The sequence below is a fragment of the Rhinolophus ferrumequinum genome, chromosome 12 (genome assembly GCF_004115265.2).
Source record: "Rhinolophus ferrumequinum isolate MPI-CBG mRhiFer1 chromosome 12, mRhiFer1_v1.p, whole genome shotgun sequence".
Lineage (NCBI taxonomy): Eukaryota > Metazoa > Chordata > Mammalia > Chiroptera > Rhinolophidae > Rhinolophus > Rhinolophus ferrumequinum.
Window position 1 is genome coordinate 29,525,027 of NC_046295.1, and position 16,109 is coordinate 29,541,135.

The window sequence follows — 16,109 nt, forward strand, 5'->3', positions numbered from 1 at the left end:
AAAATAAGAAAAATAAATGGTAGATTCCTAACATCCCGAAAAACAGTGTCATGAAGCATACAAAAATCATGACTAAATGTTGTCCCTGAATTGTAAAAACTTGAGAAGCAATCAGTTCTATGAAGCAAGAGCACAAGTAAAAGAACTTACAGACAAGATGACTAGACAGCAGGAGAAGATAAATATATGAGTTGTCAGTGCTCAAGAAAAGCGGTGGGAAGAAAAATGAAACCATCAAAATTACGAAGGACAAAAGGAGAGTAATATGAGGGACAACAGACAGCAAACACCTTAGAAAGCAAAGAGAAGATAAATAAGAGAACAAATACAAGGGTTTGTAAGAAAACGAAAGACGATACAAAAGGGTATATAACTAGGATCCTTGAAAAAAGGAGGAAAAACTAGAACACATATTTAAAAGGCAGACCCACACTGGCACCAGTACAGGAGGAAAAAGTGGTGTGACTGTTCCTCTGCTGAGCCCACACCAGGCTCCCAAGGCGCAGGAGAGGAGTTACAGCATGTCACACTGCCCTGCTGTTCTCCCCCACGCATCCATGCTACGGCCAGCCCATGGCTCTCGGGCCAACGCCCACCCCAAGGTCTATGGCTGTAATGAAGATTTCCTCTAACATACTCATCCATGAGGCAGAAAGGCAGATTGTTAGCTGCAGGGAAATGTGTAGAGGCGGTTTCTTGTCACAGAAAGGCAGACATAGATCTTTTTGAATCCATGAGCTGACATGGTCTGAACAGGCCCATTTATCACTGGAATTGCAAATGGGTTGTTGAACAAAGCAGCTACTGCTTATTCTGGAGAGGTAGAAAAGAGAAAAACGCATGCGAAAGCATAAAAGTCCAACAGAATATGGACTAGGATGTCATTCCTCATCTTCAGGCATCTCCAACACGCTGCTGTGGAAGTTAAAAGCCCAAGTCCTTCCCTTTTCTAGTAATGCTAGCCCACCAGACAGAAACACCTGCAGAAACTTAAGCAGGTCTTTGACAGGGTCCTATTTTTTACTTCAGCAATAGAATAAGCCAGCAGAGCCATGCATTGGAAACAAATCTTCAAAAGACGATCACATAAATGAGCAGATAACCAAAATTACATACGTAACGAGGCACGTGGAGTTCTTTGAGGCTAAGAATAAAAGAGTAAGAAAAGCAAGTAAACAATGAAAAGCTGAAACAGTCAGTCTTCAAAAAGGTCCAATAAAAAGGGAGCCATCAGGTAGATGCTTGATTTGTAGGGGGAAAAAATCAGAGTTCTGGAGCTTGCCATCACAATTCGAAACTTCAACATCATCAATCTGGAAGAAGTTTCAACAAATACAGGGAAAGCCATGGACATACCGAAACCCAGGTTTCCTTCCTTTAATTTTCCATCTCTAAAACTTCTTCTCTTAGAGGAATATTCTTCTTGAGAATGTTCTCAAAGGACTTATAAACTGAGTATAATAGAAAAGTACATGAGAGTAAAGGAGCAATAATATAGTTTATACACAATAACAACAACACAGAAAACCATCATGCCAGAGATACTCCCCAGAAATACGTAATCTGTGTGTACTTCAGGAGAACAGGCAGACCTGTGACTTAGGAAACAATCACTGTGAAATATGAAGCATATCTGATTTATGACTCAATCTAAGGAGTCCAGAATTGGTAGACATTAAACTCTTAGAGGTTCCATTTATCCTATTATAAACCAATGATTACTGGGAGATCTTTTTCAAGAAACAATTATTTTTCTTTTCTTAGGCTTATAAATGTACAAAAATTTGTTCTGTGTAATAATATATAATGTCATAAAAGATAATTCAACATCAACTTCTAATATAAAAGCCTAAGTCTCTCTGTATTCATTTTGTTATGTAAATTTTATTTATTCGTTTGAGGTGTGTAAATCATACACCTTTCTAGATGAAACTGTATGTACCACACTTTCTGTTACTTCAACATAAAGATAACATTAAGATTAACAGAACTCTTTAGATTTGTATTTTATAAGGAAAGAAGTGAGCAGCTTTACTCTTTTCTTAATTACCAGTTTATATAATTAATCAAAATGTTTTTGTAAATTTAACTTTTTTTTGTTTGTTGTATAGTGCATTATTTAAAAATATCCAATGAATTATATTTATGCCTTTAATGATGGATGAGAAGTAATGCTAGTTGGCTGTATTTGGTTATAAAAAAATAATAAAATAATAGTGCTTTAAAAAGATATAATTCAGATAAGCATTCTTGAAATAAAGATAAAAGAATATATATATACATATATATAAAATATGGTATTTTATATGAATATATATAGTATTGTTTATGCCTTGGAAACTGAACTAGAATAGTCAACAGAGATATAATCCTAGTAAAGATGTTATGGGACTTCAACAATGGATGGGAGAAAGGGAGGGAGGGAGGGCGGGAGGGAGGTGAGGAAGGAAAAAGGAAAAGAAAATCATTTAGGTATTTAGACAAAAAAATATAGTCACTTACATCAGAGAATAAATTGGCCTGGCCTCAGAACTCTCCACAGCAACATTCAATGTCAGAAAGTAGTAGAGTAACACAATATCTTTAAGGAAAGAAAGTGCTATCCCAAGTGGTTATGCTTTGTCGCCATAGCCTAGGTTCCTCAGAGTGCAGAGTCTGGGACAAAATTTCATCAAGTACATATATTAGTTTCCTATGGTTGTTGTAACCAATTACCATACACAGTAATGGCTTAAAACAACAGAAATTTATTCTCTCACAGTTGTGGAGGCCAGAGTCTGAAATCATACCCCTGAACTGCAATCAAGGTATTGGCAGGCTAGTGCTCCCTCTGGAGGCTCTAGGAGAACATTTGTTCCTTGCCTCCCAGTTTCTGGTGGCTGCCTGCATTCTTTGACTTGTGGCCCCATCGTTCTAATCTCTGCTTCCATGGTCACACTGTCTTCTCTTCAGTGTGGAATTTCCCTCTGCATGTTACTTATAAGGATACTTGTGATTGCATTTACGGCCTGCCCAGGTAATCCAGCATAATTACTCCATCTCAAGATTCTTAATTAATCACGTCTGCAAAGACTCCTTTTTCACACGTATTATAAAGTAATTAAAGGAATTGTAAGAGACTACTCTTCTTAATTCAATGGAAATAAACTTGAAAACTGGGATGAAGCAGATAGTATACCAGAACTGTATCACTTGCCAAAACAATTTCCAGCAGAAAATTTAAAGATTTCCAAAATACAAATAGTGAAAGGTGTCAAAGAACCTCCTTCCCCACTTCTCTCCCACCTACGAAAATAATAAAGTGCCTGGACTAGAAATTTCACACAGAAATTCTAACAAAACTTTTAAAAATCAGATAATCCCAATGATATTTTAACTGTGGTAGAGTACAGGGGGGGGAAAGTGCTTCCAAATTCTTATTATAAAGTGGGCACAAATCAATTAGGATTGCACAAAAAGAAAACTAGCAACATATCAAAGTCTACCAGAAGACACTAATAATTAAATAGTAGGCTATATGGAAATTAATAGCCTTCTTGTATTCAAATTCAACCAGTTAGAAAATACAACAGAAGGAAAAATTCCCCATTTTCAATAACAACACAAAAGACAAAATGTCCGAGAGAAAAATGTATGAGATCATTATGAAAAAAAACTCTAAAGTGATACAGAGGAACACAAAATAAGATGTGAACAAAAGAAAAAGCATTCTATGTCCTCAGATAGGATGACTCAACATCATAAAGATGTCAATTCTCCCTAAATTAACCTGCAAGTTTCACACAAGTCTAATAAAAATGTCAGCATCATTTTGTCAGAATAATCAAGCTGAGTCAAAAGTTCATGTGGAAAAATAAACAAGTAAAATTAGCCAAGAAAAGTCTGGAACTGAAGAGTAATGGGGGGGAGACCAGTGTTCAAGTATTAACACATTACAGAGCTTCTGTAATTAAAATAGTGTCATACTGGCACATGAATAAACAGACAAGTCATGGAACAGATTATGAACTCCAGGAACAGATATACAACTATATGTGGCATTTTAGAAAAGGTGGCATTACAAATATATGGGGGAAAGGTGCACTATTTAGTAAACAGCATTGAGAAAAATGGGCCAGAGGGAAAAAGAGGGAAAATAAAACCTGATTCTATTCCTGACACCTAATAATAAGATAAATTCCGAATGTATTAATTTTGAAGTATGAAAAAAAGATCAGAACACCAAAGGAAACCATAGAAAGTGGAAGAACTTTTTAATTATTACATGAAACTCAGAAGCAAAAAAGATAAGACTAATAAATACAATAACATGTTTAAAAAATATGCATGGTAGAAAGTACAATGAGCAAAGTCAAAAGGCAAATATCAAATTGGGAACAAAAAAATCTGTACTTGTATCATAGACAAACGGTTAATCTCACTAATGTACAGAGTGCCTAGAAGCCAAGAAGAAAAAGACAAGTTAGGAAAGAATGTTCCATATCACCTATTCCAAATGTCCTTGCTTCAAACAAGAGGTAACTATAGGCCAGAGAGAATAAAAAACGCTGAGTGTCATATGGCTGATTCATAGTGACAGAGCCAGGTAGAGCACCCAAATTTACCTAACCTTTGTCTTTCTACTACAGGACACATGGTTATGTGTGTGAGTAATGAAATGGAGAGGGTCTTTGAAATTAAGCATCAGGCCAACCCATTCTCTCCTACTGATCTATCTTTATTTTGTCTCTTTCTTTTTAGCCCTGTCAAAATCATATCCCATTTTAGAAAGCGAATTTATTTTTTATTATGTTAATTTTTTAAGCCATTCTAAAGGAGAAAGGTTCAAACCTGGATTTAATCCTATTTTCACCTATCTCCTCTGACAGAAACAACCTCTGAACTCTAAACGCCTTTCTTTCCAGTAATCCTCTGAGAACAACCCAGCACAAGGTATATATAACCAGTTGTACTCAAAGGAAGTCAAAGGTGAAATGAGTTGGGAGTGAATATAGAAGTTGAATTGCAAAGAAGCAATCAGAATGAAAAGTCCATGCTTAAGGGATGATAAAAATGTAAACCTGTAAAAACAGGACCTATATTAACTCCTCAGATCCATTAGCCCTATTTTGACTTTGATTTTCTCCAGGGCTCTCAAAACAGAAACGATATCATGGGTATGAGATAATTGAGATCATAACATTAAGACAAAAGCTTAAGAGAAATTGAAAGTATTTATCCAGGTAATTCAAACCCATTTTTAATACCTTGATTTTATTTGCGTCACAGTACGTCCAGAAATTTGACTGTTTTCACAGACACTGGTTTCAATAATGGCTATGCCACTTAACCAGTTTTGTCATATATTGGAAAACTGATAACCGCGTTGGCTTGGGAAGATGAAGTGGCATAACACAGACAACCGTTTGGCCACGTGTCTAACATATAGTTAAGCACACGTAAAATCAACTCGTTTGTATCACTCCTCCACACCCACACAGGTGAAGTGACATAACCAAGGTCTCACTCAGGTCTCACTCATCTTTTATGCTAGACAGAAAACTTAGGAACCCAAACTTCTCCTGTAAGGAGAGTGAGAGTTGAGACATTTAGGGAGTTCTTAAAAGGATTGGGGGGGAAATACTGGCCCCTGGCAATGGCCAAGATTTTGACCACATAAATCCACCACTGGACCCCTGACTCCATCTTTTCCCCTTCCGAGGCAAGCAGGAACTACATTTCCCAGCGGCCCTCAAGCTGCTTCCGGCTCAGTGGGACGGCGCTCTGCTTTCCGGCCGCATCTTTTACGTCAGTTCGATTTCGAAGGCTCCTACGGCTGTGGCGGACCCTGTGAACATGGGTTCTATGATTACCCAGCCTTTTGAGCCATTCCAAGTCGCCGCGCCTCCCGAAGCCGCTTCTTCCGCTAGCCCCGCACCCCTGTCTACACCCGGATCACCGACCTCTCCAGAGCAAACCCCCGTACCTAATAACTGCTGGAGCTGTCGCGTGCTTTCCGGGTCGGGGCTGGTAGGGGCGGGCGGGTACGTGTACTGGGTAGCGCGGAAGCGCGTGAAGCTGGGATACCCGCCCGGTCCAGGGAGCGTTATGCAGATGGTCATCGGCATCAGTGAGAGTCCGAGCAGGGCCCTTGGGGAACGGGGGTCGGGGGAGGAGAAGCGGGGCGCAGCCACGTGCGTGGCGGACCGGGGCGCCTAGGCTGGTGGCCTGTCGGGAGCCACCCCAAACAAGATACAGAGGTGGTGAAAGGAAGTTGTTGGGACGCTATTTTTATTTTTTTTAAATCACAATATTTCTTGAGAACTCCTGTTAGGAGATAATAGTCCCATTTTAGTGCTGAACAAACTAAGACTAAGAAGTATCCTGTTCAAGGTGAGACACCCAGGGTGTGACAGAGCTGGCTTTTGATCCTAGGTTTATCTGGCACCAAAACCCATGTTTTTTCTCCCATTCCTGGAGGAAGCCTGAGAAAGGGCACTTAACTTTGGTTTAAGAACCTGGGCTTTGAAATCAGACTGTAGGCATGGGTTCAAAGCCCACACACTAGGTATTGTGGCCCACAGTCCTCATCTGTGGCAATACTCAGTGATTGTCAAGATGTCTTCCAGTAAAATGTAGTGATTCTTTTAGCTCTTCAAACCAACTGAGTAGAATTTTAGGTTTTCAGATATCTTAACCTTTGTAACTAGATTGTCCACGTCAGTTCCCTTTAAGTTCCTTTCTAGATAGGGGAAGTAACAGGATTTTTTTTTTCCTTCACTTTTTTTTACTTGTCTTAGCTTTACTCTTCTATAAGAAAGATATGATGGTGACATAACTGCTAGGAGTGTTGTGAGGGTTAAATAAGATGGCATGTAGAAAAGCACTTGGTAAATTAAAATGCAACATACGCTTAAAGTACTGTTGTTTTTCCCTAGGCATCGCTTGTGGTGGTGTAATTATCCTGGCTGATCCCAAAAGGAAGTCCTTCCGCTTTGGCTGAAAGTACCACCAGTGAATTTGTCATCGTCTACCCCTGTCTCTATGACACACGGTGCAAGCATGAGGCTTATGGATGTTCTGGACAGACACATCGATATTGATATACTTTAGTTCTGCGAATACTGAGAGACTGGAAAGAAACATTGATTGTCATTATTTGGCCATGAGTATTTGTGGCCTTCGTCTAGGGTTCCACAGAGACCAATAAATCCCTCAGAGAAGAGAACAAGTTCTTTGTCTTATCTGGGGAAAGAGGATATAATTTAAAAAAAAGAAGAAATGATAAACCAAATGGGAAAATGAACTAAGTTGTTATTTAAAATAGTTCTTTTTACTTCTCCCATATTTGGGTCAATACCTATTATCAATCTAACCCTGGATGGTCATCATGCAATATGCAAAATTATATAAAATTATATCTGTACTGCTCATACTTCCCAAGGCACTATCTGGTCCGTCACCTTATGAGAGTTTCACAGCTACTCTCAAGTGGTTATTTCACTTCTGGTAAGTGAACCTTAAAAAACAGTCCTCGTGATTTGCCCAGGGTCATTCAGCAAGTCAGTGATAGAGCTAGGACTCTTCGTTTTCCTTGTTCTAGTCTTTCAGACTTAGGATGGTTTCAAGGAAGCAAGAATTACATTTATGAAACAATTAGATAATCTTAAAAATAATAACACTTAAGTGCCAAAATATTTGAGAGAAATTCAAAACCTTTTGTAATAATAATAAAAAGTTCTTTTTCCACAAGCACTGGAAATGTTTCTGTGATGAAATTGAGATACTTTTGCGATAGGGACTTAAAACTAGGTAGTTTATGTTTTAAGAGAATTCTGTGATTCCTACCAGTTCTTTTTTTCTGCTTCTCATGGCTTCTCTATAAAGTTATATGTAGCTGTTTTCTAGAGACAAAAGATACTCTTTAATTCAGCTACCAATCACTGTGTAAGTTTGAATGATCCATTGAGCAGTTACGTTTAGGGCTGGTACTTTTTCTAGTCTTATTAGAAGTGCCTGAGTCTATTAAGCCCTACAAATGACAGTAAGACTCTTGCATTGTCTACGTCAGATCATGGTATGGGTGGTTCCATATATATCTGCAATTGAGAAGAAAGACATTTCAACATAGACAGCAAGGTATAATTTATGTAAAATGTACAATTCAGTTTTGTGATGTTAATGAATATAGAAGATTTAAGTTGGAAGGGACCCTCGAGGACCCAAAGTGGGGTACTTCCTTGAGGGCCCATGATGGATGATCATTCATCCCATAAAATACCAATGAAGACAAGTTACACCTGCTTTAAAAGGCAAGTCATTCTATTGATGGACAGCTGAAGTCTGCACACTTTTTTAGGTTTAACCAAAAATACAGATCTAACTGAGCTTGGCCTGCTGGACAAATAGAATAACTCTTAAACTTACATATTACAATGTTAACATCTTTCTCAGAATTTGTACTGTAAGCAAATGAGAGCTTTTTTCCAAATAAACTTGTCTGCTTGACATGTATTGCCAAAGTATATTTGGTTCTTCCCAACTTGGGGACATTTATGTGTGAGCAAAGTATTATTCATGTCTATAGGCAGTTAAATGAGAATAACCATCCCTCAAAAATAGGTTAGAATTTGTACTTAAAAGTTTTCTTTGAAAGTGTATTCCAAAATTTGATTTCTACCAGTGCTAAGTCAGATCCTATTTGTTTTAGGGGTGAGTCTCACCAGAGAAAAAAAGACATCATCTTAGTCCTGCAATGTGGGAGTCACTTAGTGCCCCTGTTGTTTTCCCTTTTGTTGGGGGTGAAGTGGGGTGAGCAGGATGAACAGGCTCAAGAATCAATGAATTATTACTCAGCCATGTAAACACCAGCTTAGTTAAGATTTATGGGCTTTAGAATCTCTTTAAACAGCATGGAAATGAGAGTTTATAAAGACTCATAATTACCTTTAGCAACAGAGAAAAATATGAAAATAGCAATTTAAAATGAACTTAGTTTTTCTTGTAACACCAAAATGTGCACATAATATTCTTTTCGCGATGTCCAAGTTATCTATTAGCTCAACCTTTACGTAGTAGAAATGTAGATATCTCAAGATGATCAAGAAAATCATCATACCATCTTGTTTCTTTTGTGTATTTCATTGACTGGTGTGGAATCCTGAGCATCTAAGAGTATGTCTGAACATATTAAAGGACCCAAGTATAAATTGGTCCTCAGGATCTTGCTGTGTATTGGAGGGGAGAGGTGAAGGTTCTCTTTTTACCCTAGGCCAATTGCTGAGACAGCTGTTGGACACACTGGAGTGTTCCAAATGCAGATCAATCTAAAAAGTTCTGGAATTTCACCTGGCCGAGACTGATTGCAGAGACAGCTGTTTCTGGTCGCCCTAGAGGTTGAGCATCTCAGTCATGATTTATACTTCACCTCGACCTCAGTTCAGCATTTGTTCCTCACTCCTTTTTATTGCTGGTTTCTCAGCCTAGCTGTGTCTTGATTAGTGGTCTCTTGAATGAAGCCAGTTGATTTGACAACATAAAACGTATTGCTCTTAAATTAAATACATGTTCAAGGCAAGCATATGTTCAAAAACCCCCTCAAACCAGCTTTGGCCTCAACTGATTTATTGCTGGGACTACATTGATCCAACAGACACTTCACAAATCTTAAAGTCAGGAATAGTAAGCAATTTTGAAATGAAAAACTACATTTTTTTAAAAAATGACAGATAAATCCTTGCTTCGACCCTATAATTACGTAGGTGCTAGAAGCACAGAGTCAGAGGTGAAAGACCTATAATTAGGCATCATTCCGAGGTATCCTAGGCGTATCGGGAGAAAATATGTCACTCTTCTAAATGCATGCCACAACCTTTGAGATATTCAGCAGCTTGTCGTTCAAATGTAAATAAAGTGTAGAGAAATAGCCAAAGGGCAAATGTTAAATGCAGTAATGCCATTAAAATAAATAAATAAATAAATAAATGACTGTTCAGTCCTGTGACTGAACTTGTGTGTGTTTCAGGAATGCGGTAGGCAAGGTTCTTAAAATGGCCCCCAAGGTTCTCAGACCCCTAGTGTGCACACACTTTCTCCCAGTTATTCAAGCACCATTCTAGGTGCTGCTGTGAAGGCATTTTGCAGATGTCATTAATGTCCAGATGGGCTAATGACCTGAGCCCATTAAATCTTGGTCTAGAGGTCAGAGACAGGAGAAGTGAGAGATTAGAAGCAGGAGGAGGATTCAACGCCTGAGAAGTCTATTGCAGGCCTGGAAGAATGCAAGCATACATTTTGTGAACTTCCTATGGGGGCCACAGTGATTAGAAACTGGGCAGCATGGAGTTGCTGAGAATAATCACCAGCTAACTGCTGAAAGGGAAATGAGGACCTCAGTTATTCAACTGCAAGGAAATGAATTCTGCCGACAACCGGTGAGCTCAGAAAAGGGACCCGTGAGAGCCAAGAACTGCAGCCCCAGCCGACACCTTGGTTTCAGCCCAGTGAGACCTAAGCAAAGTATCTAGTCATACTATGAAACTGTGAGATAATAAATTTGTGTTAAGTTGCCAAGTTTGTAGAAATTCGTTACACTAATAGAAAGCTAATACAAGGAGTGTTTTGCGGAATTATAGTAGGTGGCATGCCAGACCAAACACGTATCCCCATTCTGGGTAGTCAGAAAGGAGCAGGAAGGGGCCATCTGAATAGCATTTGTCTTTACAGTTACTATCTTCACTTGTTCTTTTACTGACGGTTTTCATGGATAGTTTTTATATTGTTTCTTGCAAAATTGTTCCACTGACAAATATTTACAAAAACTATAGCACGCTTTTATGTGCCAAGCATTAAGCTAAGTGCTTCACAGAAATTGTTTAATCCTCTCAGCAACCCTCTTTTACAGATGAGAAAACTGAGGCCTGGAGCAAGTAAGAATTTTCCCAAAAGCTCAAGTGACCACAAATGACTTGCAGAACAGCACTAATTGAGAATTTGTGTTGCTACACTCATTTTCTTAGTATCCTGTTGCAAAATGTTCAGGTATCAAAATTAGACATTTTTTATTCTGATTTTCCGTTTTTTCCTTGGTTATCCCTTAATTCAACATGTATTATTAATCTCTTGGTTTCCTCTTTACAATTGAGGTTATATCACTTGTCACTCTGATAGCAACTTATATATTAATTTAGAACAAGAACTTCTCATTTCCCTGAGCAGGCTCATAACCCATCCATGGCTTTACCCCAATCTTTCTTCTGACCTTGGACCATTCTCCTGAACTCCAGACTCCATTTCCCAGCCAGAGCAGGGCATCCTGCCTGTCTACACACAGCCCAACTTGTCTCAAATGAACTTATCTCCCTCCAACCTACTTCTTCTCTATTTCCTATCTCTGTTCGTAGCATTTTCATCTGATAACCTGGCCAACCTAGAAACTATGATAATATCTATGACTCTCTTTCCTCTCATTCTTTACTTATGATTTGTTAATAAGTCCTGGTAATTTTAATCCTTTATATAACTAATAAAGGGTTAATATCCAAAATATGTAAAGAACTCATACAACTTAACACCAAAAAAAGAAAAAAACAAACAATCCATTTAAAAAATGGGCAGAGGACCTGAATAGATGTTTCTCTCAAGAGGACATACAGATGGCCAACAGATATATGAAAAGATTCTCAATGTCACTAATCATCAGAGAAATGCAAATTAAAACCACAATGAGATATTACCTCACACCTGTCAAAATGGCTATCATCAATAAATCAACAAATAACAAGTGCAGGCGAGGATGTGGAGAGGGAACCCTCGTGCACTGTTGCTGGGATTCTAAATTGGTGCAGCCACTATGAAAACAGTATAGAGATTCCTGAAAACAATTAAAAATAGAGCTGCCACACAATCCAGCAATTCCTCTTCTGGGTATTTATCAGAAGAAAACAAAAACACCAATTTGAAAAGATATATGCATCCCTATGTTCATTGTAGCACTAGTAATAGCCAAGATACGGAAGCAACTAGATGTCCATCAACAGATGAATGGTTAAAGAAGATGTGATACACACACACACACACACACACACACACACACACACACACTCACGAGGTCTGAATTAAGTTCACAAACTTGTTGCAATGATGTTGCTAAAATTTTTTGATATCAGATGGATTATTCATTATGAATTTGTACCAACTGGACAAACAGTTAAACGAGTTTACTATTTGGAAATGCTGAAAAGGCTACACAAAAAAGTTAGATGACCTGAACTTTTTGCCAACAATTCATGGCTCTTGCATCACAATGCACCAGTTCACACGGCACTGTTTGTGAGGGAGTTTTTAACCAGTTGACAAATAACTGTATTGAAACACCCTCCCTACTCACCTGATATGGCCCCCAATGACTTTTTTCTTTACCTGAAGATAAAGGAAATATTGAAAGGAAGACATTTTGGTGACATTCAGGACATCAAAGGTAATACGATGACTGCTCTGATGGCCATTCCAGAAAAAGAGTTCCAAAATTGCTATGAAGGGTGGACTAGGCACTGGCATCAGGGCATGGCTTCCCAAGGGGAGTACTTCGAAGGACTGTAGTGATATTCAGCAAGAAGAATGTAGCACTTTTTCTAGGATGAGTTCGCGAACTTAATTGCCCGTGTATGTGTCTGTACACAATGGGGTATTATTCAGCAATAAAAAAAGAATGAAATCTTGCCATTACTGACAACATGGATGGACCTAGAGGGTACTGTGCTAAGTGAAATAAGTCAGAGAAAGACAAATACCATATGATATCACTTATATGTGGAATCTAATAAATAAATAAACAAAGAAACAAAAACAGACCCATCGTTATGGAGAACAAGCTGATAGCTGCCAAAGAGGAGTTGGGGGGATGGGAGAAAAAAAATTCTGATCAGTGTCTGCTTACCACGATGCCAACCTAAGACAAGGCTTATAAATGGCAGAACTAGAATGTGGTGGGGGAAAAAAAAAGAAGAAGCTGTTAAAGAAAAAAGCACATGCCCAAAATGGTGTCACTCATGCTAAAAGCCCATGATACCAAACCTATATTTAATATCTAACTGCGATTTCAGTCTCTCCCACAAATGGAATCTGAATCAATCTGGAGTTTTCTGGTCAAGCTCCAGTAAGGTAACCTGTCATTGTGGGCCCTCTCCATCCTCCACAGAAGGCAGAAGCAATAAAACACTTTCCCTTCTCTTCCCCAAAAGAAAAAGTGTCCTGGCCCCCAAATAATCCTTTCTTTTGTCAATAGCCTCCTTGCCCTATCCTTCTTCCTCTAAAAGCCTCCCATTTTGTACAACACCCAGAACAGCCTTCTAGCGGCTAGATGGAATACTGCCCGATTCATGAATCACTTAATAAAGGCAATCAGACCGTCAGCTAATAATAGTAACCTTTACTGCTCTTTCCTGTCTATTCCCAGTGCTATTGTTTTGGATCAGCCATTGTTTTTCATGTAGATTACTATAATAGGTTCCTAATTTCTCATTGCTTCCTGGAAACCCCTCTTATTTGCCCTCCACACTGTCATCAGAGTAACCTTAAAACATGGGCTGTTTTATAACCCTTTAGTCACCCTACTACACACAGGATGGAACCCCAGATTCCTTGGCAAGGTAGGGAATGTCTTTCATTAGTTTACATTCCATATTTTTTCAATCTTCATCTTTTTCTACTCCCTGACTTCTGTTGCACACACCCCATGTTCCTACCTCTCTTGCTTAGACAATTCTCCCTAAAACTGCCATTCTCCATGCCTTTGGACATTGCTATTCCTTCAGCCCGTAATATCCTTTTATCCCTACTGAATCTGGCAAAATCCCACTTGTCCTTTAAAGCCCAGCTTCTCTGGTGCAGCCTTCCCCCAAAAGTCTCCATGTCATTACTTTCAGGGCTGTGCAACCGTTATACTTTGTACAAGATTTCTATCACGGCAGTTAAAAGATTGCTCAGCAATGATTTATGCATCTGTCCCTTTTCAATGATTGTGAACTCCTCAAGAAGACGACTGTGCTTTTGCCATCTTCATGTTTGCCATCCCGAGCGCCAAAATGCCAGGCACTTGGTTGGTGTTCAATATACATTCAATGAATAAGTGAAGAAAGGGCTGAAGAAGTGAAGAAAGGGAAATACTTGTTGCATTTGACAACTTGTATCTCAGTGGTATAATACTTACCTCGGTTATGGTCCTGGTCCAGCAGCATCAGCATCACCTGAGAATTCACTAGAAATGCAAATTCTTAGCCCCACACCAGACCTACTACTGAATCAGAAACGCTGGGGGTGGAGCCACCAATCTGTATTTCAACAATGCCTCTGGGTGATTCAAATGAACACTTACATTTCAGAACCATTAGTGTAGTTGAACCTGACTGATGTGTGTACAGCAGACCTCAGCTTTCACGTCGTGGAAAGAACCTCCAATTGAAGCTGTGGAACTCACGTTCTATCTCAGTTCTGCCACCAGCTTCCAATATGATCTTGAGCAAGTCACTTAAGCTTTAAGAACATAAATATTACCCTCTGTCAAATCAGAATATTAGACTGGGTAATTTCTAAATTACCCAGCACTGTAAAGAAGGGGATGTAGTCACTGATGTCAAAGGACAGAGATAGTCATGGGGACCTGAGAGAAAACGGAAAACGCCGTCTGCAGTGATCGTGTGAAGCTGCCACAGATAATCAGACCCCCGCTCCTGCAAAGTCACTGCCTAGCATCTTGAAGCTGCAAGTGCCTGGTGCGTCACAGAAATTTAGCAAAGCCTGACACCTGCCCAACCAAACGATTCTACAGGGGAGGGAGGGGTCCTTCCTGACCCTCTCATGATCATATTATGCCCTGAAGCAGGAAATGTGACTGCCCTCTCCTAGCCTGCCTAAGTGCCCAGACATTCAAAAGAAATATGGGCAGTCAAGGAAGGACTGGGATTGGTGGTGCTCTGTGTGCGTGTGTGTGTGTGTGTGTGTAGTGGGGGGTTCCCTTTCTAGTCCCTAAGAACCCAAATAGGAAAATCCCTCCTTCAGTTTCACCCTGCATAAAATTGGTTGTGATGTAAATTATGTTATGCAGGCTATGTCTAGAATAACAACAAACCTCAGCAAAGGAAAAGATGCCATCAGTGCATGGGCAAAGCAGACCAATAAAAAAGGCATATTCTGTCCTACTGTCCTATACCTGGAGGTACCAGGTATAGGACATACTTATTTATACAAATATTTATATTTATATTTAAGTGGCGTCTCCCTATATATGAAGCTGAGTGGACACAACAAAGCCCAACACGTGACCTCATCACTGTAATGGGCAACTATAGAAACAGCCGTTAAGCCTGGGACCAGAAGCCAGTACTGGTGAAAGCCCAAGATTCTGCTCATGTTATCACCAAGAAGGTTTCAATAACTAGAAGAAACTGGGCCTCATTTTCTTCGGTGGAATGATCATTTTCAGGTACCTCAGATGCATTGTATTAAGGTTCAGTCCAATAGGCATTTGTTATATACCAGGCACTCTGCTAGGTGTCTTAGGAATATTGCAGGATCCCTGCTGCAAGAGGTTGAGAGTTTCGCCAGAGAAACAGACACTTTAAAAAGTGATTGTGATGTAAGGAAGGAGTATCCACTGTATACAGGACAGCAAGGAAAAGGGATATTTTGAATCTTATTAAACAGGTACAAAAATCAAGTCTGATATCTTACCCAGAGCAAAGTCCAATCACCAATGGCACAAACTTTTGACCTGTGTGTTGCCCACCAGGAGGGTGGATAAAGCAGACACAGGTCAAGAGGAAGGGCTACCAACACTCACACCCAGACTTGTCGTCTAAGAGAAACTCTAAGGGGGAATTCTCAGAGTTCCTGGACTTGGGGGGTTGCTTTAAGCAGCATGCTGTGCAACTGTGCTTGGAACTGTGTGACAGAGAACTGCAAAATGCCTGTCAAAACCCCTGACAAGTGAAAGACAGGCACACTGGGGGTGGGGAGGGAGGCTTGCTCTCTCTGCATCCTCACCAGCCTGCGAACACCTGTTACTAATGGAGCAAGCTGAGAGACGCATTTGGCACATGTTGGCAGCTCCAGCAGAATGAGCCCCTTCTCAT

General features: G+C 39.5%; 1 protein-coding gene across 2 annotated transcripts; it reads left to right on the plus strand.

Moving 5' to 3' along the window:
* Nucleotides 1-5,790: 5,790 nt before the first annotated feature.
* Nucleotides 5,791-8,481, plus strand: DMAC1 (distal membrane arm assembly component 1). 2 transcript variants are annotated; one of them, XM_033122101.1, is made up of 2 exons: nucleotides 5,791-6,115; nucleotides 6,918-8,481. In XM_033122101.1, exons 1-2 carry the CDS (start codon nucleotides 5,836-5,838, stop codon nucleotides 6,980-6,982), a joined length of 345 nt encoding a protein of 114 aa, XP_032977992.1. In that variant the 5' UTR covers nucleotides 5,791-5,835; the 3' UTR covers nucleotides 6,983-8,481. The 2 variants fall into 2 exon arrangements, with proteins under 2 accessions (XP_032977992.1, XP_032977993.1); XM_033122102.1 differs by having other exon boundaries at nucleotides 5,791-6,109.
* The last annotated feature ends 7,628 nt before the right edge of the window (nucleotides 8,482-16,109 follow it).

Coding starts and splice junctions, on each gene's coding strand:
- DMAC1 (XM_033122101.1), top strand. CDS start 5,836: ATGGGTTCTATGATTACCCAGCCTTTTGAGCCATTCCAAGTCGCCGCG. Junction 6,116..6,917: donor GGTCATCGGCATCAGTGAGA/GTCCGAGCAGGG, acceptor GTTTTTCCCTAG/GCATCGCTTGTGGTGGTGTA.